This window comes from Oryza brachyantha, chromosome 12, assembly GCF_000231095.2.
Source record: "Oryza brachyantha chromosome 12, ObraRS2, whole genome shotgun sequence".
NCBI lineage: Eukaryota > Viridiplantae > Streptophyta > Magnoliopsida > Poales > Poaceae > Oryza > Oryza brachyantha.
In genome coordinates this window covers 4,483,830-4,508,842 of record NC_023174.2, presented here as the reverse complement: position 1 = coordinate 4,508,842, position 25,013 = coordinate 4,483,830, and the positions used below count along the sequence as shown (strand labels likewise).

Below are 25,013 nucleotides of genomic sequence, written 5' to 3'. Positions count from 1 at the left end.
CGATCGATCGACGGGGGAGACGAGCCATCGTTGACGAGCAGCGAGCAGTCACCGGCGGAGGGGATAGAGTAGACGACGATGGAGGCGCAACACAGAGAAAAGGCAAACCCTGGATTGTTTCCAGGTACGTGCAACAAGGTAAACGTGCACAAGGTAAACGTTCGGTATTTATAGGACATATGATTAGCACGTCTACCATATCGTAACCGACCTATCCGGTTGGAATTTCCATTTCATGCAATAAGACAAAACTGCAAAGAAAGTCGCATCTACGCAAGCATGAGGAGGCAATTTTGGTCATGTCGCTACTCGACCCGTGCCCAAGCCAGGCGAGACGAGCGAGCTGCGCGTGTGTTTCTCTATTTTTTTCTTGCTCAATGGCCTAAAAAGCACTCTCCTATTTAAAAATGTCTCACTCTCATAGGACTAGCAAGGTGGTACTAAAGGTTTACATATATTCTTTATAAGATGGGTTTTTATGATTTTTCTAAAAATTACTCTACATATGGGCCTTAGCCCAATCATTAATTCTAACATCGAGTAGTCATATCCGATGGATAGACCAATTGCCAACTTTAATTATCTTTGATTCTATCCGAAAGTGTCTTAGTTCTGATCTCTCTCTCTCGATCCAATACAAACAACTACACAGGAAAAGAAAAATCCAACCATCCATTAGTCGTGGAGTACATAAATCAATAGTTAAGATGTTATTTTATTAATATGAGAATTTCTTTTTTATTGACTATCCTGTATATTTTTTATTTTTTATAGGACTAGCAAAAATGCTCGTGCGTTGCATTAGTAAATTGATTTTAATGATATATAGATGTTAGCAGGGTTATCATTTAGCACACACCAATTAAGATCACAACTGCCATAGCTAATCAAATGGACATCTAGAGCTAGAATGTCCTTAATACAATATGGCCTGATGATATTTTTATTAAACCCAATGTTTAATTATACTCTCTGAAATTGTTTTAGATTTTCCAGAGCAAATGAAATACTTTCAATGAAAATCATTTCAGCAATTATTTTAGTCAAAAAATCCTTTGAAAATCCTCTCCTAAACTTAATGCCAAATCTGGCCCAGTCTTTTTCTCTTCCTGCCGGCCCAACTACCGAAAGTCTACTTTGTGTACTTGTCCTTGTGGCCACATAAAGTCTGCTTTCCATGCCTCCACGTCGGCCTGTCCATTACTTGCAGCCTATGCAAGCCCGAGGAAAAAGTCTGCCCACCTATAGAGGCTAATTAGGTGGGTAGCCCGCTACCCACTCTGAATCAAAAGAAGTGCTATATCCTTTTTAAAATATAAGCATTTGTGTGTTGTTTATCATAGACAAAGATTCCAATTTAGTAATTTTAGAGGTTATTTTTTAAATTTTAAATTAATTAGATTCTCTATCTGATCATATAATTGACTCTAAAATCATTATAATGATTGAAAATAATAGAATCAGCAAAATACTACTTCTATTTGATATAAGACTTTCTAACTCTGTATAAATTTATTAATATATATATATATTTATTATCATCCGTATGAATCGAGCTAAATTGAGAAACTTACAGATGGAGTATATTTATATTATGGTAACAAATTTAAATTATAAAATTCCTTATATTTTGAAAACTTTTTTTTTTGAGTTAACAGAAAAAGGAGTTCAAGTTTCTCTGCCTCTGTCCGCCGCCTCGTCTGTCTTCTCTCCTCTGAACAAAATTTCGCGCGCCTCGTCGCCGCGCCGCCCGTGCGAGGCATGGCCTGACGGAGTCGCGCCGCACCGCGCAGAGCAGACACGGGGGCCATGGCGACCTCTCACGTCCCACTCCCGCCCCCTCCTCCTCTCGCCACCCCGCTGCCGGCGGCGGCGGCGGCGGCTCTGCCCCGGCCGGCGTGGAACACCAACCGGAACCTCGTGGTGACCCACCCGCTGCTCTCCCTCCTCGAGTCGTGCGCCTCCTTCCGCCGCCTCCTCCAGCTCCACGCGCTCCTCACCGTCACGGGCCTCGCCGCCCACCGCTTCCCGGCCTCCCGCCTCCTCGCCTTCTGCGCGCTCTCCACGCCGCCCCGCCTCGCCCACGCCGCGGCGATCCTCGCCCGCGCGTCGCCGGGGCCGAACGCCTACATGATCGACACCATGATGCGCGGCTTCCTCCGCGCCCGCCTACCCCGCCGCGCGCTCGGCCTCTTCCGCCGCGTCTTCCGGGACCGCCTCCCCACCGACGCGCGCACGTTCGTTTTCGCGCTCAAGGCCGCTGCCGATTCGGAGCACGGCTCGCCCTCAGGCGGCGAGGCCGTCCACTGCGCGGCCCTCAAGTGTCGGTTCCTTGGCGAGAGCGTGCTCGTGGGGAATGCGCTGGTGCACTTCTATGCAAACCACAGGTTACTGGGGGATGCAGCCAAGGTGTTTGAGGAAATGCCTGAGAGGGATGTGGTCTCTTGGACGACGCTGGTGGATGGCTATGCGCGGGCAGGCTTGGCAGATGAGGCATGGAGACTCTTCTGCAGGATGGTTGTGATTGAGGGCATGCGGCCGAACGAGGTGACGCTGGTGGCCGCAGTCTCTGCGGTTGGGCAGATGGGGTTGCTAGCGCTAGGGGTGATGGTGCACAGGTATGTTGCAGACGGTGATGTTGCTCGGAGTGTCAATTTAGAGAATGCACTAATGGATATGTTTGGGAAGTGCGGCTCTGTGAGATCTGCTAAGGAGGTTTTTGATAGCATGGTGGTTAAGGATGTCTACTCCTGGACGAGCATGGTTAATGCTTATGCAAAGTGTGGTGATTTGGAAAGCGCAGAACAACTATTTGAGGATATGCCAAGGAGGAATGTGGTCTCCTGGAGTTGTATGATCGCAGCGTATTCACAGTTGAATCAGCCTGAAGAAGCTGTACGGTTATTCATGGAGATGATTGCGGAAGGTGTGGATCCAGTTGATGCTACCCTTGTGAGTGTTCTATCAGCGTGTGCTCAATTAGGTTGCTTGGATCTTGGCAGGTGGATATATGTGAGATACATTGCGAGCAATAAGATTGAGCTTACCATTAATTTAGGTAATGCGTGCATTGATATGTTTGCAAAATGTGGGGATGTAGGTCAAGCATCAAGGTTATTTGATGAGATGACAGAGAGGAATGTAGTGAGTTGGAACACAATGATCATGGCCCATGCCGTGCATGGTCAGTCTGAAGAAGCTATTCGTTTATTTGAGCAACTAAAAGGAGCAAATGTTGAGCCTGATGGGATCACTTTCCTGGGATTACTTTCTTCATGCAGTCACCGTGGGTTAGTTTCAGAAGGACGACGTTATTTCAAAGAAATGAAAATGTTTTATAGGATTGAACCCAGGGTTGAACATTATGCATGCATGATTGATCTTTTGGGTAAAGTTGGGCTTCTAGAGGAGGCATTTGAAGTTGCACGGGGTATGCCGATGGAAGCTGATGAGGCTGGTTGGGGTGCTCTTTTAAATGCATGCAGAATGCATGGCAATTTAGAGATTGGTGCATGTGTTGCAGATAAGCTTGTAGAATTGGATCCTTCAGACAGTGGAATCTATGTACTTATGAGCCAAATATATGCAAGTAAAAGTAAATGGGATCAGGTGAAGATGCTGAGGATGATGATGAGAGATAGAGCGGTAAAGAAGAATCCTGGCTGTAGTTCTATCGAGGTTGAAGGAAGGTTCCATGACTTTTTGGTGGCAGATGTTTCACATGCTCGTTCAGAAGATATCTATGCAGCATTGAAGAATATTTACTTCCATTTAAAACAAGAAGGTTATGTTCCCCCAACTTGACTGTGGTGAAAATTGCTTGTTTCTCATCGTTCATGTACCTCATAACAACCTTCACTGTAGAAGGAAAAGGAAAATCTAGCAGAAGACATGATTTTACGAATCTAAAGCTCAAAATCCTACTGACAAATTTTCATTAATAACCTACGTTGTTCATGAATCATGGCCTGCAAGTGAGATAAAAATTATACGGCAAGTGAGAAAAAGGTAGTGCAAGTCTGACGAAGAACTGCAGTGACTGTCATGTGCTGAGCCTATTCTGGATTTTGGACGAGATATATCATAACAAGTAACTTCAGTGTTGTTAAGAAGCTTGATTGAACCGAGGCTTGTTTCTTGCCTTATTTGTTGTAAACAAACTGTAAGTCTTCGTTGAGGTTCTTGTTATCTGTTTTCATTGAGGTTCTTATTATCTCTGTTTTGATAATGTGAACACTCTGTTTGTTAAGCAGGCAATTCCAGACGACATGCCACAGAGTTTTTACTGTGTGAAGCAGATCCCCTGCAATGCCCAAAATGCTCATCCAGAAAACGCCTTTCTTAAGGCGATTCAGTTCCAGGTATATAACATGAGATTTTTCTACTAGAATGTTTATGAGGATGGAAACCATATAGCTAGTGCTACTGTCGCTGTTCCCCTGTTTTTGTGTAATATAATAAATGCATCTATTGACATGGAAAAGAACCATACAGTATTAACAATTGATAAACTCTCATCTCCTGTAGCTTTTATATGTTTAGGGTGAATAATTGGGTTAACGATTACGGAGCACACTGATGGAATAATATATAAATGAATCTTCCAAGTTATCATTCTGATTTTGGTTCCTGCTTACTGTTCTGCTTGAAGGTGCACTGATAATTTAGATACTTTGTCAATGTCACACCTGTAGAGTGTAGACTTGTACTTTCCTGACTGTTTGATATTGACAAGACCACCCATGAATCGACTTCTCATTTTCTCTTGGACCATTAGTGTAGTAACAATTGTCTAGTACCTCCTGCAGTATTAGTTGGTTATGGTTGAGCAAGTTCGTTCCAGTCATAAATGTGAACTAATAAGCTGTTCCCTTCTCTGCGATGACCTAGATTGTGTACCCCTGAAGGCCTATCCAGATTCATGGATGTACAACTGAAACCACCTAACTTTCTTGCCAACAAGCCCGCTTAATATGGTATAAACGCCAAAACCCCAATTGAATGCCGCCTTTGCGGCGTATTTACACCCATCTCCGGCACATTGTGGCACCACAGATCACTTCACAGAGACATGTCAACCATTCATGGCTTGCAACTGCATGTCACTGTGCATGATTTAACTCGGCACATGTTCACTGCTCACCACCACCACCACCACATATCTCATGAACCATCTTCTCTTCTCTTCTGCCACATAGATGAAACACTAGCTACAAATGTTTTCGAAAAAAAAAAAAGCTTTTCTACCTAAGGGTATAAGAACAGGTGAGCCTTTCTACCTAAGGTGTAAGAACAAATGAGCCACGCCCTGAGGGCGTTTGGATCCAGTGATTTTTTTTATCCTTTATCACATCGGATGTTTGGATATTAATTAGGAGTATTAAATATAAACTGATAACAAAACTAATTGCATAAATAAAGACTATTTCATTAGACAAATTTTTTAAGCCTAATTAATCTATGATTAGCAAATGTTTACTGTAGCATCACATTCGCTAATCATGGACTAATTAGGCTCAATAGATTTGTCTCGCAAAATAGTCTAGAGTATGAGGTGGGTTTTATTAATAGTTTATATTTAATACTTTTAATTAGTGTCCAAACATTCGATGTGATAGCGACTAAAAAAAAGTCCTGGGGATCCAAATAGGTCCTGAATGCTGGGAAGCAGGCAATGAGAAAGGTAGGCTGGGTTGATATCTTATATTTTTAAAGTAGATTTTCAATTTTAAAGTAGTTAATTCATTGTTTATACCATAAATAGCTATTACGACAATCAAATAATCTTTTATCCAACAAAATAACGCAACCGTATAGTCTGGCCTGCATGTACATGTCCAGATGAAGATTGGACGCCTTGCGCAGTTGCGCTTGCCTTGGGAGGGCACTGGCGTTAGTTCTCACTTCTCAGGACTGATGTATGCATAGCTTTGCTTCTGCACACTGCAACCACGCCCTCCATCCCCACCTAGGACCCTTCAACTTTTGCTAGCTTTATGCAGTGTCACTGTAGTTCAGGTTGTTATCCTCTCGAGTCAGTGCTTAAACCCCCGTGTGTTTTGGGGAACGGGAGGCAAGGAAAAAGTGATCGAATAGAATGTCCTACAAAGGAGTAGGTGTGGCATTCATGGCCCCTCTTCACTCGGCCCAAATCTACCCTCTAACAGTTTGCATTCTTGAGCAATGGCAGATTGGCAGTCATGGCCTGCGTGCCTCCCGCTGCGGCGCCGTGGAGCTCGGCACCACCCTTCCTTAATGCAGAAGAGGGAGCAAGGACGATACATTCACTGCCCAGCTGAATGCCTCAGTTTCATTGAATCCAGCAGAGCAGCGCAGAGCTGTACTGCTGTGAAGTGCAGTATGTACTCGATCATATGCCACGGCGATGCTGCACCGTCGTCCTCTTCTCCAAGCTGCAACAGTAAGTATACTTGAAGCATTCATCTCCAGCTAGCTAGCTAGCACATCTATCACCATTACTATTAACTAATTGATTAATTAATAATACATTTATATTGTCTCCTCCCCTCACCATTCTATGTCAAGGCCCTGGATTAACATATATAGTGATCAATAATCACCCCCCCCCCCAAACAGTACTAATTGCCCACGTGCTGCTAGGGTTTTTCTTTCAACAGCCACCTGCCCTTTGAGCACGGGGGCATGCATGGAAGCACCAGCTAGATAGACTGCCCTAGTGGAGAAGGCTCAGGGTCTCCAGCGGCTTGACGGCGTCGAGCTTGCGGTGTGGCATGGCCGGTGGTGGCGCCAACGCCTGCACGAACTTGCAGTTGGGACAGGAGGGGGAAGACTTGCAGAGCATGACCAGGAGGTGGCAGTTGGCGCACGGCACGGCCACCATGTTGCCTCCAGGTCCAGAGCTGACGACGGTGCCCTTCTTTGTCTCCTCTGCAACAGCAGCAACTGGGGTAGCAGCTCCGGTGCTTCCGTCGATGGTGGGGACGGCGCTGGCCTGGGTCGTCGAGATGTTGAGCTCCAGGTTCACGCTCTGCTCCTTGGGCCTCATCCAGCTTTTCTTCATGGTCTTCCTGTTCAGGTAATACATCCTTCCAGACTGGCAGAATCATGCATACACATGGCATTAGTAAATAAAAAAAAGAAAAGAGAACGCGACTATTACAAATGATAAGGCAATCATGGCAGCATCATATCATACTACTAGTTTGCATCTTAAGACAGGTGGTACTTCAATTCTGCAAAGATCCCTCGTGAACGTCACAATAGTAGAGCAACTACACGTATCACAAGTTGGCGCATGCAGGTTGAATTAAGCTGCTGCATGCGTCACCCACCAATAACGATGTGGCTGCTGCTTGTCTATCTAGTTGCTCTGCTACTTCTGCCAGCTCAATATTACGTCAGTTTCACGTACGCACGTGCCACGGCGGTGGCAGGTGGACACTCCTAAGAATAGGAGTTGCACGTCATAAATTATATATTTTTTAAAATTTGAAGCACCTATTGAAACGTGTTGGCATCATCACAGGCATAGCCAGGAGCTAGCATCAAGTCATAAACACACGGCAGGATAAGCTAATTGCAGTTGTTTTAGTTGATGAAAGTTATGGAGTATCAGAGTATGCCATGGAATGTACCATACGCATTCTTAACTAGTATAGCTAGTAGTAGGAGTAATATTAGTAATTTTTCGTAACTGTGTTTAGACGTTGGTGTGATGGAGAGGGACTCACTTGGAGGTCAAGGCACTGCTCCCAGTCGAGGGGCAGGGGGTCATTGAGCTGGAGCTCCAGGTTGGCGTGCGACACGGGCTCCTCCCAGGTGAAGTGCTTCCTCTTCTTCCTGGAGCTGCCGTCTGACTCCGACGAAGAGCTCTTGGTGGAGGCGAAGCCCCCCGGGGCTGGCCAGGTCGGCCCGAGTGACAGCTCCGGCTGCACCTCCATCCTCTTCACACTCAGGTACTTCTCCACTCTAAGGAATTCAGTGGTCATCTTGGCTGATGATGCTAGCGCCCAGCCTTATATACACGCACAAGTAGTTCGAGGGTGTGAGCCCTCGAGGGTTGTAGTAAGAGGAGAGAATTCAGTGAGGGGGGGGGGGGGGGGGGGGGGACTGCTCCTCTTCTACACTGGGCTTTTGATTGATGGGGTCATGCAGGGGAGGGCGTGGACACTAAAGAAGGGTTCTTAAATGGCCTTCATCCAACCCCATTAAGGGCAGGGCAGGCCGGGCATTGAAGATGACAAGTAGAGTGACCTTAAATGACTCAAATCTCTCCACCTCCTCCCCATTTAAGGCGGCCTTGCGCTGCTCTACATGCCCGGACTGTACACGTCATAATGCCACACCCAGCCCAGGAGAGCCACCACAAAATCTACAAAGCCCTGCCCTTGCTTGCCTTGTAAGTTGTTGTGTAGGGTGGTAGGATTCGAGCAAGATCAGCAGCTGCTGCTCAGCTCAGGCAGCAGCAGACGCCTGTAACTGAGGTGATGCTGGTGGTTCTGTTCAGAAGTTAACACTACAGCACTGGACTTGGAGTTAAGGAAGGTGGACCCCTGATGATAGAGCAGTTCAAAGAATACTTAGGATACTCCACCTAGTATCAGTTCAAGATTTGCTCGCTCCAGGGCTTTACCTATTCGTTTAGCATGCATTTGCATGGTGTGGTAAAAGCTGCTGGGCCATGCTACTCATATCACTGATGCAATCTCTGTGAGCAAGGAATTAACAGTGCACAGAATTTAGTGCAACTTCCTGCCCAATGGAAAAAAAAACTGGTGCATGTTTGTTGAACCACAAAGACCATATATTGCTGCAATAGTGCTTTACTGGATTTCAACAACACAGGAGTGGGATAGCTAGCGTGTGACTTTGGATATGATGGCTCAATTCATGGTGATGGACACTAGAGTGAAACCTACAAGGCAGAGTCCTCCATGCCTTAAAACCTCTCTTGTACCGTCTGACCATCATACTTCTATACCTACACCATTAACTACGTTGTAATCATGAACTGCTTCTTGTGGGTGAGCATTCATGGCTTTTGCACCCTAATTCTCATAAAGAAGAAGCAGGGGGAGTGAGGGACGCTGATGCATAATAAAAACTGAAGTCTCACCACCCAAGCCCCATGCAGTAAATAGGCCAAGGCATTAGGAAGGAATAAATAAGGCTTGTTGGGCCTTCTACTCCTCACCAGTGCCAACCACGACAATAAATAGAGGCGCCTCTCTCTTTGGTTGTTGGAGGCATGAATCCATTTAAGTTTTGGTGTTCTATCTTTCGCTATTAATTCGTCCGACGTCCTGTGATTTGATGTCGTCTATCCTTCTTTGACAGGCTGATGATGAGTTAATGGAGCACCTCCAAGTGTTTTGACAGTTTTCTGGACCAGGATCTTTTGCAAACATTGTGTGTAAATTGGTTATGATCAGCAAAAAGATGTGCTCCTCCATGGTATGCTTGTCATGCACTCATCTTCTGGTAGTTAAACTTGATTGTAATTTTACTTCTCGATAAATATATAAGTTCACCAAGACTGTTTATATCTGCTAATTTTCTAGTTCACTTTTCTTGGTGGAAGCTGTTCTGGAATTTATAAGTGCTAGTTTGTAATAAATAGACTGCGTGAAGCAAAATTGTTTTTTAGAAGTCATCGTGAAGCAACCCAACTTTTCGTTTCTGCTTATGCTTATAAGCTAGAATTTGAATTTTTATTCTTAAATTTGGAGTAGACTTTAGAGTTTTTTCATTGTAGTTTATTTTTTAGCCTTGACTTTTAGATTGCTAAGGCACGTATATAAAGATTTTATTCGTAAATTATCGTTTGATTTTTTTCCTAAATAAGCCAAACGATTGCCCTTAAGATTACATGGATGAATTAGTACAACTGCTGGACCACTGTGCTACCTACATTTCTAATTTGAAGACCATACTGATATAGCTATATCTGTTAGGTTCAGAATTTGATGATTTTTTTATAGCTCCTACGTGGATAAGAATTAAGACATGATACAGCAATATTATTCTTGATAGATAACAATATAAGTGCAACAGCATTTTAAATTTATCTCCCATACCTCCTCTGTTGCACAATATTAGCTTATTGTCATGAGATATGTGGTTCCACAATCCTCTTCGAGAATTAAAAATGTCGTTATTATAATATGTTCACTCCGTGCCTCTACTTCAATCTAGAAACAAAAGATTTGCAGTTGTAACATGCCATTTAGTAGGGAATATATGATTCAACATCATTATCATTTTCTTCTATATGTGTGTGATTTGTTCAGACTATATGGAAACAAATAAGCAGAAACGACAAATAGCTTTAGTTTGACCATAATAAAAATATCCTGATATGTAGAATACATAATTATAGTTTGACCTTGAAAATAATTGTGATAAGGATATCTAGTTCACACCTCTTTCCATGAATGCACTGCCATATTTTTATTTCAGAGAAATAAATCGGGGATAAACCCATAAGTATGCTTTTGTCTTGCCAGTTGGCTTTCATCAATTATTCTCATATTAATCATACACCTGAAGTAGCAATGAGACACAACCTCCGCAGCATATAAACCACAGCATGTGTGAATAAATACTTTGTACCTTTGTTTATGACAAATAAGAGGGCATACTGTTACTCCTTACTGAATGGAGTATATGAGGTCTTTACAGGGTTTCTGTTGTGTGCAATGATGAGGTCAAGTAGATCCAGAGGGGATCAGATCTCCTTGTCCTTGTCCAGCAGCAAGAAGTTGGGACTCGCCGGTTCGTGGGGGATTTGAGAGTCTAATATTCGAGAGTCTATTCATAGGCGGTGTTTCTTTCTGCATCTTGTTTTCATTTTCTTTTCTCGGTTTTTTCGCACATGTTTTTCAAACTACTAAATGGTTGTTTTATTTTGCAAGAAAAATATCGATATAGAAATTCATCGTGTCCCATTCTTGAAGTTAATTTCATTTATACTTTACACTATTCCATCGGTTATGCTTTACACCATTAATTCCATCTCTACACCTTTTAGCTAGGAAGACCGTAGCCTAAATTCAATTGATTTGGTTCTATAGGCAGGGTAGAGTAAGATGGTGTTTAGAATGAGAGAATTTTTGGGAGAAGTGTTACGTCAAATATTTGGGTTTTCAGACATGATGAAAAAATGAATTTCATAGCTAGCCTAGAAACCGCGAGACGAATCTTTCGAGCCTAATTAATTCGTCATTAGCACATGTTGGTTACTGTAGCACTTATAGCTAATCATGGACTAACTAGGCTCAAAAGATTCGTCTCAAGATTTTTTACATAACTGTACAATTAGTTTTTTGGTTCATTTATGTTTAATGTTTTATTTAGGTGTTCAAAAATTCGATGTGAAGTTTTTTTTAAAAAAATTAGGAACTAAACAAGGCCTAAGTAGCCCACATTTCAGCGGCGACAAACATGATAGACCTACCTGTCAGTGTCACTACCATTGATTGGCTTCAACAGCGACAGGTGAGTTTTTTCACATCATTTTCATCAAGGCAGCTATAACCTATCTATCCGTCGCAAAATATAGTTATTTAGGATGTGTCAAATCTCATCCTAGATAGTTAAATTTTGGTACGGAGAGAGTAGCATCTATCTACTAGCTAAAAAACAACGTGTCATGGCGAAATTAGCTTCCCATGTCGTCATCGCCTGCAAAACTTATTTTCCGACGTGTGTTTTTGCAGGGCAGATTATGATGATCATGATCATCTCACGTCGTCGATCCTAAAAGATGCTCGCATGTGTGCATGAATTAATATGGTCCATGCCGGCCACTGCGGTGTGTTGCACAAATTGAAGGAGCTCGCCTATGTTGTTGGGTGGCGATTGGGTTTGGCCCCCCATTCCGGGCAGTGAATGGACGGACAGGCAGTACCACTCTACTACTTGGCCCCTATTCATGTGATGTGAGCGACTTCTACTTCGACAGGACGTACACATGTGGGTTTTCTCTGCCAAGGAACCTTCTCAGCCTGCCATGGATTTCATCATCCATGATCTTTCTCTTGCACATTGGGGCTAACACATCTAGATGATGTTTCTTCAACCGCACCCATGCAATCAGATCGATCAGTATCTGTTTTGTTCAAGGTAATGTACCACTCAAAACTGTTCAGAATGCAGACGTCTGCCCATGTCTCGTGATAAGAACATGAACCAGCAGCAGTGGAGCTGAGCTCAAATTGGAAGCTGCCGAATACTGAACGGTACATGCATGAATTCGGGAATTCAGGCCTGTTGGTGACCCGTGGAAAATTTTCTTGTTTGAAGCTTGAACAGTATGTGCTGCTACTTATGCTGTGGAGCTGCACAATTCTTGGCGATCCATTTTGCCTTGATCAGTACCCCTCTGTTTCATAATATAAGATATTTAATGTTTTGTTTACTATGTTTAACCATTTATTTTATTTAAAAAAATTATGAAAATATCATTTATTTTTCTTGTGACTTACTTTATTGTCATAAGAACTTTGAGCATAACTTATCATTTTTTATATTTATACTAAATTTTTGAATAAGACGAATGATCAAAAGTTGTAATAAAAAAAGTCAAACATTTTATATTATGAAACGGAGGAGGTAGTATGTTGCTTTGCTGTTGCAATTCCACAGCTGCTGGCCAACCATTTTAGAGCTTATTAACCAGTAAGCACTGCTGCTTACACTGTGCAACAATTGCAGAAACCATGTTGTTTCGTCGGGACAGAGTTCTCCCACGCTGGTTGGACGTCTCATACATGATGAATTCCTCTCACATTTTACCAGGAGCCCCCTTAAATACTCCCATGCACTTTCAAGATGATTATTCTATATAATACTACTATATGTTCATACTACAGTAGCTTCTCACATGCACAATTACACATGCCCAATCATCGCAGTGCATACTACTGCTGCCGATTTGGTTCAAAGATTCGTCATGCCTCCTGTCGGTGAAGTACAGGAGGACCTTATTATCTTCCACTGCTCATGCGCATCATTTGTGTAGACCAACGTATTTTCGCTTATTCCACAAATAAAGGAATAATTAACTTTTTAGCACTCTTAGAAATGGTGTTAACATATTTGTCACTGGGTTCACATGTCATAGATACATGAGAGCGCACATGTCATAGACAGCGGGTGATAAATATGTTATGTGTCATTTTTAAGAGTGACAAAAAGTTAAATGTCCCATAAATAAATGAAACAACATAGTTACAAATAAAAAATAATTTGTGAATAAAACTTTTATATATGTGTTGTTACTGATAAAAGCCAAGGCTTAAAAATAAGCTATGATAAAAAAAACTTTAGAATCAACTTCAAATTTAAAGTTAAAAATTTAAATTTTGGCTTATAAGCAAAAGCATATATAAGAAAAAGATGAGGTTGTTAGTAGTGTTATGTTTCCATCAATGCAACCTCTAGTGGATTATAATGCAAAACAAATATTTTAACATTTTATTTTTGGAACCTTGATTTTTAAGAATAATTTTAGATAAATTGTTTAACTTGTCTCCTTAGCAATTATAAAAAGAGACTTGGGCAATACAAGTGATGGAGAAAAATGATTCTTGAGTTCAAAATTAGCTCCGGATTATAGTCCATAGCACTGCGAAGGTCCGTTTGATAAAGATAATTGATGATGGATCTAATGGCCACACTTGAGTTTATGACTAGTATTTAATTTGAAGGGAATGAATTAAATATTAAAATTTAAAAATTTCATCTAGAAAAGTCTTAAAGAAATACTGATGATGAAAGTTTTCGGAAAATCATACTGTGTACAAGCTATTTAGGAGCTTAGAAAATATATCCGTAATAATCCGTAATACGTAAGCCGAAAAGAATAGGCCGACTATAATAAACACGAGTTAATATAGAAATAGCATTAGAGATGAACCACTAACATGCAAGCAATAGGCACCAAACATTTCATAGTGGCATCAAACAGGACCCATAAATGTGGGTTTAGGACTTAGGTATTGTACTTACCCTACCTTACACCAGTCGGCTGCATGCTAATTAATCTGAATTTGAATGGCGGTTCATCTTTTTCTTCTATATATACTTATAAACCAAATATCTAAATTTTTAACTGTAAATTAGGGTTAATTTTAGATTTTTTATTATCACTTATTTTTCAGTCTCTGTTTTATGATTTTTAGTTATAAATTATTTTTTATTTTTAAATATACGGTTTAGACCATCTAAGTTGGTAACGCTAACATAAGTCTCTCTTTGGTCGTTGTTAATAAGAGTAGTTGATTCGTCGTAATAGACGACCAATTTCAACGCTTAATTTGTACTCACTCAGTTTCGCAAAATAAGGCTATTATTGTCTAGATTTACGTAGATAATAATAAATGTATATATATATATATAGATACAAATGATATATATTCGTCGATGAATGAATCTAACACTGAAAATTCTTATAATATGAAACTTATAAACGGAGGTAAGAAGAAAGAACCGTTAGAAGAATCGTTAACACTAGGGGGCCTACGGACCATATAGACACATATGCCTAGATGTACTTCTAATCTGCACTTGTTGAAGTAGACACGTCAGTCAGGAAACTCTGTTGGCAGCCGTTGGATCATTCTCTATTTATCATGCCACAGACAAAACAACACAACAAGATTATTAGAACATAATAAAATAGTAGGGTAGAACCCTCAATAATATGAAACTAAAAGATAAGAAAATAGATCCAAGTGAATAGCAGATAAAGGAGGAATAAAATAGAACTTTGGTAAGAACAGAGGATCCATACTAAAATTCACTATAGTATTTACATTCATGTCTATACTTCTTTTTATTTTTTTTAGAAAAAACTTTTGAATAAGACAGTAGTGGTGGTGACAACGACTCTGTAACCCCACATACCCATCATAAATTTTACAAATTACCCATTGAATATATTAATATAAGGAAACAATCAAATATAAATAGATGTCTAGATATAAAGTCAAATTAAGGTGAATATTCCTATAAAAAGAAGTATGACATATTTCATGAAAATATATTTTTCTTTATTTTAGGCAATATTAATATATTTTCTTTTATCCATATCAAAGCATGAGTATTCAACTAATATATAAGAAAATTGTTACTGGGATATTGTTCCTAATGTTGTATGAGTCCCTCTATTAATAACAAATATTATATCACACATTTTTTTTCCAATGTAGCCCCTTATCCATGTAACCGAGCATACGAATCTCAAATTAAAATTAAACAACAAACATGACAAATAATTAAATACTGCGACACTCCAAGTACAGTATTTACTTTTTCTACTATGATTTGTGCAGAAATTTGCTAAATAAAATAAAGATCAATCTGATGGCATTTGGCAACAACGTTGTCATCTTCAACACCTGATCATGTTCCTTTTTTTTTTGAATAAAAACTGTATCATATTGGATCATGACTTTAGACAGAGGTAAGATGGTGAAAGTACAAGAGGAATTAATGTTTCAAAATGTCGATCGTCAATCGCAATCATGAATTCATTCATATCTTCCAATAGAAACATGTTTAATTGATCTGCACAACACATGCCAGTCAGCATTCAACAGTTCATCGCACTGGTCACGTTTAACTTATCTGGTCTTCAGGAACAGTCTTATTTCATCGACTAGAATTGAATCAACTATAGTTGTTAGCAAACATTTCATTGTGTTATTCATGTGCATACATCAATCAGTAATTTCATTTATTCCACATACATGCATATGGATTCGAGTTAATTCATGTTTGCATCAATAATAATTTGTCAAATTTTCAGAGTTATAGGCCTAGATATTTTTTAGATAATCTCTAGTCGTAGATTTATATACTGGCATTTTAATTCCATGCATACATATGCATGTGAAGCTAGACCTGATCAATTTGGTTGCATTTATGCATATATAATAACTCTTGAGGTGGATCAGGCATGTATGTATGGATATGTCAGGGCTCTCATTCTGTGATTCTGTCTATGTATCTGTCCAAGTGGGGCAATACATGCGTCACTCTGCTTCTGATCCGATTCAGAACAAGCTGGCTATATAGCAATTGAGAGCATGAGGCTATTAACAAACAAGCCTCCCATGGCATTCACATGGCGCACAGGTGGCGAGTAGCCCAAACCAGCCACGTCGGAGAGAGAGAGAGCACATGGGGCCCACATTTGCTCGCCTCGTAGCAGATGGACCTCGGTGAAGACGCGCGTGGCTTCACCTTGAGCTCGGCGGAGGCACGGACAGGGGCACGCGCTGTGCACTGTCGTTGCCCTAGCGTGTGGTCTCGATGAGCGCGGGAACCGAGCTCCGCCACCTCCACCCACAGCGGCTGCCGCCGCTGCCGTCGCCGATGCCCCATGCTCCGCCTGATCCGGCCGACGCTGCCGCCTCATGCTCCACTAGATCTGACCGTCCCCGCAGCATGGTTGGCCGATGCCGTCACCAGGGGCCACCGGGGGAGGGAGGAGGGAGCGGCGGGGAGGAAAGGAGAGACCGACAGGGGGGGAGTGCCGGGGAGAGAGAGAGGTGGGAGAGGCGGGGAGGAAGGTAGCAATAATGGCAGTGGGTCTCACTTAAAGTTGTCAGCCTGTCACAGGTTTCAATTTAAGTGTCTTTAATTGTAACAGAAGTGGTTTCTAGAGTGATTTCATTACGTGGCACGTGGGGGAGTACCCTCACTGTGAATGCCCTCAGCGGGTGAACAAGCTGGCGTTGTCTTTAATTTCCTTTATTCTTCTGTTTGTAAGCTAAAAAAAATTTAATCTTAAATTTAGAGTTGATTTTGAGGTTTTTTTATCGTAGTTTATTTTTGGCCTTTGCATTTAAATCACTAATCACACATATATAAAAATTTTATTTATAAATTATTTTTTATTTATAAATATATCGTTTGACATGAAAAGCGGAACAATCACCCCTGTAACAACATATAGTCAACCTGGACTGTGACTTTTATTGCACTCTTCTACAGTCCCTTCTATGATATGAGTTCCAGTGTTGCCAGCATATCGATGACTTGAGACAAACTTGAGCTAATTAATTAAGCGTGTTCTATTCGGCTGAATGGAATATAAGGGGTGATTTGTGATAATTTTTCGAGGGTATAAATAAATAAATTAACTATTATAATCTGAAAAATAAATTTAAGTTTTTATATAAAAAATACATTGGTGTTCTTTTTTAAAATCACATGGTTTAAAAGCTTGAGAAGTGTGCTTAGATTAAATCTTCCAACAGTGCTCACTCCAATCTGAACCCCAAAAAATATAAACATGCAACTCGTGAAACCAACAAGTCGGCTTGATCAATCGATATGATGAAAATAGTATAAGAGCGTGGTTTAACAATAAAAGAAGAAGTGTAGTATCGTGAAATTATTGTTCAAGTTAAAATTCTTGTAGTTCCGTAAAATTTATTCAATAGTCTATAGAAATATTTGCTTTAAGTTTAGTTGCACATGTATAAATAAACCATAATAGTAATGCTAATGTGTACCTTAATGGGGATCTGGCCGTACACTTCCCTTGATTCTAACAAGTGGGCGGCAGTGCTGGACTGTTTGGCTATAATGAGATAGCATATGAACCTGCATCATCTTATTATAGGAACCAAATAAATCCCATATATAAGAGTTGATGGAACAACTAAAATCCATGACAAGTGATAAAAGTTTTCATAATACCAGCAATAAATAAATCCTTTAAGCATGACCCCTAAACAGGGTATTAAGATCAAGGTCAATAAAAGACCTCCAAAATATTTCCATGTCATTAATACTAAGCTAACATAGAACTAACTTGTATGATAGTTACACATTAATATATATTATATCATCAATACATGATCCACCTTTCATACATATATATTGTCTTCGATCTTGTGTTATAACTAGCTATAAATCTGTAGCCCACTTTTCTTATCTCTCGTTCTTTCTCTTCTCCATGTAAGCATAAATATGATGTGATCATTTTAAGCTCGCTTACATCACTTATTGTACCCGCTCTAATTGTACCACCCCTCTCAGACATTTTGAAATCCAAGATTTTTCTTGGAAGAAGAATCGTAATGTTAATTAATTAAGAAAATTCCTAGTTTTTCTAGTTTTTCTCTCAGATTAACTAGCCTTGGACACGGGCTACTAGGACACACCAGTAGAACAAAAACTTCCAACAGGAATTGTGAAGCCTGGCTGAAAAACAGTTGAGGACAACCTAAGGTAGCCTCTCATCGCCTGCTCGTTGGGTTTATGCTGCAACAAAAATTTAAATTTTAAATCTTATTTTTAGAATTTTTTTTTACTTTGTTCGCTGTATTTTATTTTTTTAGTCTTGCTTTTTAAACCGCTAATAACTTACATTTTTTTGCAGCGTATCATTTGCAGCTTAACCGATCGTCAGTCATTGTGAACGGCCAAAGTCACTTGTAAATACATGGTGGTGATTGTTTTTTTTAAAAAAGCTAAAAAATATATTTACATATAAAAAAATTTTAATAAAACTTTTAATGAAAAATCTAGCTAAACAATATATTTGCAAATGAAAAATAATTTGTTAACAAAACTTTTAGTGAAAAAACAATATATATGTATTATTAGTAATCTAAAAGCTAATAAAAAACATTTAGTGAAAAAAACCAAAATCAACTCTAAATATAAAATTGAAAATTCAAGTTTTAACTTATAAGTATAAGTAGTTCAAAAAAAAGATGACGCTCGATAATGTCATCCTCAATGTAAGTTTCATGGACACGATTACCTAGAGTGACATGTTATTTAAAAAGTTTGAAACTGGGATAAAACACCCATCTCTCAATACATAGTTTCATCTATTGTTGTTTCCTAGGTTACATGTAAGACATAAGCTGTCTAGGTAACAACGCATAGAAGGTTTTATCTTCATGAAACTCATTTTATCTCTCTTTATTAATATTTTGCCGCATTATCAAAAATATCTACATAACACTCTATTTATTGTCCATAAATACTTCTATTGAGATTGGTCTAACAAATCTACGTGATAATGCAGCACCGTTGCATGCCGGTGCAAAACATATACTAGCACATAAAAGCATATCTGTGCCGATTCCAAACCCCACAGGTGCCAGATTTGCAATTAACACCATGAAAGCGGTAGTAATGAGCGATGTATGGTTATTAATTAGTGCATGCCAATTTTATGACCATCACACATGATGAAACATTTTGGCAGCTTTTTTTAAACACAGTGCAACGCATGCACACTCTCCCCTGAAGAACGCATGCATGCAAACCTTATCCCTATGAGCACATTCGAAGACTGGCCAGTAAATCCTGGAGATTAACGAAGTCACCATAGATGCCTCGCTGTCGACGGATACGTTGTCTACCACTAAAAGTAGTTTTTCACGGTCGACGCATACACACACGAGAGCACATATGAAGGAGGAAATTTCTCATATGTGCTCATACGAGACATTCCTATTATGGGGTCGGTTATTTATTCTTTCGTTTCATATTGTAAGCCTTTTTAGACTTATTTATATTTATCTATTGATGAATATATATAATTTATATATATGTCTAAATTTATTAATATCCATATAAATCTACTCAATGCTACGAAGCTCAATGCTATGAAGTGCTACATTATGAAATGGAGATAGTCAGTCTAGTGACAAAGTGAATGTCCAAAACTCCCCAACATTTTTTTGTTCTTATTGCGCGCCCTAAACCAGTGACGATATATTCCTTGGTGATTGTTTGTCTTTTTCATAAAAAAACCAAACGACATATTTGGAATTAAAAATAATTTGGGAATAAAACTTTTATATACGTATTCTTAGCGACCTAAAAGCCAAAGCTAAAAAATAATTAAACTTGAGTGAAAAATCCCAAAATCAACTCTAAATTTAAGGGTGAAAACTTAAATTTTAGCTTATAAGTATAAGCAAAAGCGAAAAGATTGGTACGCTAAACTCGGAAACTTAATTTTGAGTTACCAATTTAATTTTACCCTTGAATTAATTAATCACACCTCAGACTCTTAATCAACCAGAGCTGAGCTGCGCACACACACGTGCTAGCACGTACGTACAGACTGATCGAATCGATCACTGAATTTAATGAAACAATGGCAGGACCCATGGATGGATAGAACTCATCAAGGCACACCTGCACTGAGCTGCGGCAGAGCAAAGAAATTAAGGATTGGCGAGAGAGCAGTCGGTGCATTCAACAGATTTCCTTCTACTTGGCTCTGATACCATATGCATGCAATATAATGCATACCATATGCATATATTTCATCCATCCATCGATCGATCCGCTACTGCCTGCCTGCCTGCATCTCTGCATTCAACTCTCTCGTATGCATTTCAGCATTTATAGATCCATCCTACCAATCCATCGCCAGAATAAATATACTATATATGCAGCAGATAGCTAGCCTGGCCAAACTTAATGTTATCTGAACCATCATCTTAATTATTATGATCCCTACTCCCGACGACCCCCGTGCAGTACGGCATTTGGTTTGAGATAATGGAGGTCTAATCTTTTGTGTTTTAGTTAGTGGAATAAAATGAAACAATATATTTGCAAACGGAAAATAATTTGTCGATAAAAGTTTTATATACGTGTCTGTAGCAATCTAAATGCCAACGCTGAAAAATAAACTGCGATGAAAAAACCTCAAAATCAACTCCAAATTTAAGATCGAAAATTTCAAATTTTGGCTGCTATGCATAAGCATAAGTAGAAGAAATAAAATGAGGATAAATATATATCGTGTAGGTATGTTGGTATATATTTGTTTCCTTTCTTTAATTGAATGTGAAGATTATTATAGGTATGTTATAAGCAGTTATTCAGCTGACATTTCATTGGTTTCTTCTATGTCTGCTTGTCATCTTATGAGACAAAATTAAACATTTCATTTTAAAACTTGATTTTAGAGATGATTTTCGGTTTTTTAATGACGGAAGTCTATTTTTCAACATTGGTTTTTAAACTGCCGATATCACAAACATAAAATTTTTATCTATAAATAGTTATTATGTATAGCTGCTTCGTTTATTCTTTTACGACATAAACTCAAATATTATATATAAAGCTGATCTGGTCTTAAAGATGAGGTCATGCTGAGGCATGGTGTTATGGGCGCCGGCTTGCGAACGTAGGAAATGTGAGTGTTGTTCAGAAGGACGAGGCTTGGAAGCCCCTGCCCGTGCCGTCCCGTGGCGGCGAGGAGAAGGAACAGGGGTGAGGAGGCTGCACGTGCAGCAAGAAGAGGCAGAACGTAGATGAGAATTTAGACTTTATTTCTTGATTTGATGGCCTATATATAGGCTCGACAATGACTAATTTATATGCTAATCAAACTCCTATTCTATCTGCTATGTATTAATTCGAATCTAACTCCTATATGCACGCCTGTTTGCTGCTGCTGATTTGCTGCTGCCGTTGCCTATTTGCTGCCACCGATCTCTTGCTACTGCTGCCGATCCAATCTGGACTCCTCAATGGCCGGCACAGATATGGACTCTCCTCCCTGGCTCGGGCGCCGGCGGCGGTAGTAGAAGCCGACCATGACACATGGTCACCTGTTCTCTCATGGCGAAAATCCTAGATATATGCCACCAACGAATGCCATGTATATTTGAATAGAGTAATTCATTACCGGGATACGGTTTTCCCGATTCCTATGATCTATCCAATATGCTCACTGATCACTTCAACCAGAGTTTGCCGGAATTTGCTCCAATTCTAGTCCGGCTTCAACTCGAAACAGCCGTTCAACTTAAAGTAGTGTTATATACCACATCCGTTTCATAATGTAAGATGTTTGACTTTTTTAGTTATAACATTTGACTATTTGTCTTATTTAAAAATTTAGTATAAATGTAAAAAATAACAAGTCGTGCTTAAAGTTCTTTTGATAATGAAGTAAGTTACAAGCAAAATAAATGATATTTTTATAATTTTTTGAATAAGACTAATGATCAAACTTTGCAAGGAAAAAAGTCAAACATCTTATATCATAAAACGGAGGGAGTACTTAATATTAGGGTGAAAATTTTGGATCTAATTAATTTCCATTGATTGGATCTTAGTTTGTTGGAGGTATTTCTAGGATGACTTAAATTAAGTTAGCTTCACCACATCTTTGTTACACATCTACCATGCTTATATAAATAATTGTCGTCTATAATGGTCTTGATGGGGGCATGCTTAATTTTTGTAAGGATATAACCTTGCTATATATTGACATTTGTCAAACATTGTTTTTGGAATATTTATTTTGTTCATGAACGCTTTTTCTCATAAAATGCCTTCAGAAACAAAAGGTGTTGGCGACGAATCAAACCCCACTGGAAGAAGTTTCTTATGTAATGGAACTCTTTGAATAGCAGCAAAGTTTTCACACATACGTTTTTCCAGACGTGTGCATGTTTTAAGTATTTGAAGGTGGCTACATAAATTGTCATACTTATTAAAAATGCATAGAAAGACCGTCTTAATCCATTTAACTATATATGTCTATAAGGGCATTTAACTAATGGCATGGAAAAGTAACAGTTGACAAATATACTTGCTGCTATATACTTAGTCAGATCGGCCTGTAGTTCAACTATATAAATTAACTAAATTTTACTTGGCCCATGGGTAATTTTTAGTCGGCTCTAGTTCAACTAATAATTAAATTTTATTTTAAAGCTTCTTTAAAATAAAATTTAAATTTTTTTAGTTAAACTAGAGCCAACTAACAACCCGTGCCCGTTTACTACAAGAAACACTTTGACAGTGGCCATATCTATATACAACCAGTAATAGAGATTGGCATAGATTTGGTAAATGTTTCAATAACTGTTGGTAAGCTACATGGATAATTGAAAATGAATAGAGTACATTGATGCAATTATATTGTCTACTAAACTTGCAACTATCTTGAAGTCATGCGCAGAGAGGTCATTAAGTCAAGGCAGGAAACGTACTAATAAATGGGCATGCAGTAAATTGATTTGGGAGTACGGAAGTCGTCCGGCAAAATTTCTGCAGCGCAAGTACCACAGTGTACGTATAAAATATATCATGCTTTTGGGGAGCATCCCTGCCGTGGTGGTAGGGTCGTGGGTGCATCACTCCATTCACCACGGTTTAAATTAATTCTGATGTTCATAAATATTATATACATGTAAGTGAATTAATATGAATAGAGTGTTGTCATGTGCAATGATGTATACATGTATTTGCCATGTAATCAAGTACATGACAGTAGTATTTGATGAATCCAGCAAACAAGATTTCAATAGTTCTAGATGATCAAACAGAGAACACCGCACAGAAAGTAGTACATACATTTTGAGTTTGGAAAAGGTCTTGTCTCAAATCTGTCTCCTTCGGCCAGAAAAAGAAACCTAAACTTTTCTTCTTTCTGCATTTGCCATTGTAATGGCTCTTTGAAAGCACATTTTTCTCGTAATTATTTTGGCTGTGTATTGCAGTTAGATAAAGTATATATCTTGCTAATAGATATTATTTTCAATAAAAAAGATGAATTACATCTTCCCGACCTTTACTTTTAGGATGAACACAACCAAAGTCATTGTGACAAATAAGGAAAAAATAGTGTGGGGGCAAAGGGAATATTTTTTAAATACCATAAGGGATGAATAGTTTTGTAATAACTATTTGATTGTACAAACAAATTAAATAACTATCTATTATAAAGATGAAAAACAGGTCAAATAGTTTTCTAACATATTCGATATAAAAAAGTTAAAATAACATGATTTAGGAGACAAGAATGTAATATCCCACAGTTCAAGTAAGGATATTTCCAGTAACAATTAATACAAGGTGTGAAAACTTAACGTGTAGAGTGTGCCTTGCCTTAAGAACCAAAGTAGCCAAAATATTAGAATGGTACATGGGTACATGAGTTTTCTTCTAAATAGCTCAACATCATTTGCTATTCTACAAGTTGCTTTGGGAAGAGAGTGCATGTTCTTTGTTCATGACCTAACTTTTCTTTTTGAAGCTTTGAAGTGTGACTGTGGATGAGGCAACTTAGTGTTTCTTTTATTTTCATACCCAATTAATTAGCCATGTATAATGATTCAGATGGAATGCATTTTTGTTAAGTGATGTGTAACTATGTGAAGGGAATGTTTATATTTTGATTGAGGCTGGTTTTGTTTCACCTGGTAATTCTTTTCTACATATTCTAATATGTGAATATTTTTTCAATAGAGTGATGAACCTTAATGTCAAGTTGATTAATGCTCTTATTTTGCCTTAACCATGAATAGTGCTGTTGTTTTCTAGTTTCTTAAAAATAAGAGAAGATATTTTCTCTTTTAGTCATGGTATGTGTATGTTAAATATTTTTCAAACCGACTAGGGATTCATAAGTTTGTGATACCCAAAAACAAAACTTTTGCTCATTTCTTACATATTTTCTAAAAATCTTTTCTGATTTCATATGTTTTTTCCATTAATCTCTTTTGCTTGTACTACATATCGTGTCATTGTCTATCAGTTTCACCTTTTTAAGAAAGTCTTTGTATTTCAGAACCGGTGTTCAAAAGAACAATTTTAAATAGTGGCTAACATTTCTTTTCCTTAGATTAGTCTTCATTCGTAAATCAAATTTAACAGTTTTATTTAGATTTCAATTTGGTTTGCAACTTAATATTTATTTTAATATTTATTGTATACTTAATAATTTTATATTATTTTTTCAAACAAGTGAAGTGATTTGATGGTTATTCCAAAATGTAGGTGGAAAATATATTTGATTTGTTTACAAACTTAGTGACATGGACCGCATTGTCCCATGAATGTTTTAGTTGTTGACAAAAAATATGTTCTTGCTCGTTGGAAAAAGTTTGCTATAGTCTTCATAGTTGATTTCCTTAATATAATATTACGTTAAAATTGTTCATGTGTACGAGAAACTGGACTTATTAATTCATGACCACAAACTAGTAACATGATAGCAATGATTTGAATTTTAGTTTTAG

The 25,013-nt window shown here is 38.8% G+C and overlaps 2 protein-coding genes across 3 annotated transcripts; one reads left to right on the top strand and one right to left on the bottom strand.

The window, feature by feature from the left end:
* The first annotated feature begins 1,729 nt into the window (after positions 1–1,729).
* Positions 1,730–6,709, top strand: LOC102715079 (pentatricopeptide repeat-containing protein At2g22410, mitochondrial-like). 2 transcript variants are annotated; one of them, XM_015842762.2, is made up of 4 exons: positions 1,730–4,162; positions 4,254–4,361; positions 6,191–6,421; positions 6,622–6,709. In XM_015842762.2, exon 1 carries the CDS (start codon positions 1,810–1,812, stop codon positions 3,802–3,804), a length of 1,995 nt encoding a protein of 664 aa, XP_015698248.2. In that variant the 5' UTR covers positions 1,730–1,809; the 3' UTR covers positions 3,805–4,162; positions 4,254–4,361; positions 6,191–6,421; positions 6,622–6,709. The 2 variants fall into 2 exon arrangements, with proteins under 2 accessions (XP_015698248.2, XP_040385702.1); XM_040529768.1 differs by having other exon boundaries at positions 4,251–4,361.
* LOC102709974 lies at positions 6,452–8,064 on the bottom strand. Its single transcript, XM_006663855.3, has 2 exons — positions 7,713–8,064; positions 6,452–7,075 (listed from the first exon to the last, which is right to left on the bottom strand). Exons 1-2 carry the CDS (start codon positions 7,968–7,970, stop codon positions 6,695–6,697), a joined length of 639 nt encoding a protein of 212 aa, XP_006663918.1. The 5' UTR covers positions 7,971–8,064; the 3' UTR covers positions 6,452–6,694.
* Between the last annotated feature and the right edge of the window lie 16,949 nt (positions 8,065–25,013).

What these genes read in the sequence shown, in the direction of transcription:
- LOC102715079 (XM_015842762.2), top strand. Translation starts at nt 1,810, where the DNA reads ATGGCGACCTCTCACGTCCCACTCCCGCCCCCTCCTCCTCTCGCCACC.
- LOC102709974 (XM_006663855.3), bottom strand. Translation starts at nt 7,970, where the DNA reads ATGACCACTGAATTCCTTAGAGTGGAGAAGTACCTGAGTGTGAAGAGG. An exon ending in AGCAGTGCCTTGACCTCCAA is followed by an intron (nt 7,076 to 7,712) that starts GTGAGTCCCTCT and finishes TGATTCTGCCAG; the next exon opens with TCTGGAAGGATGTATTACCT.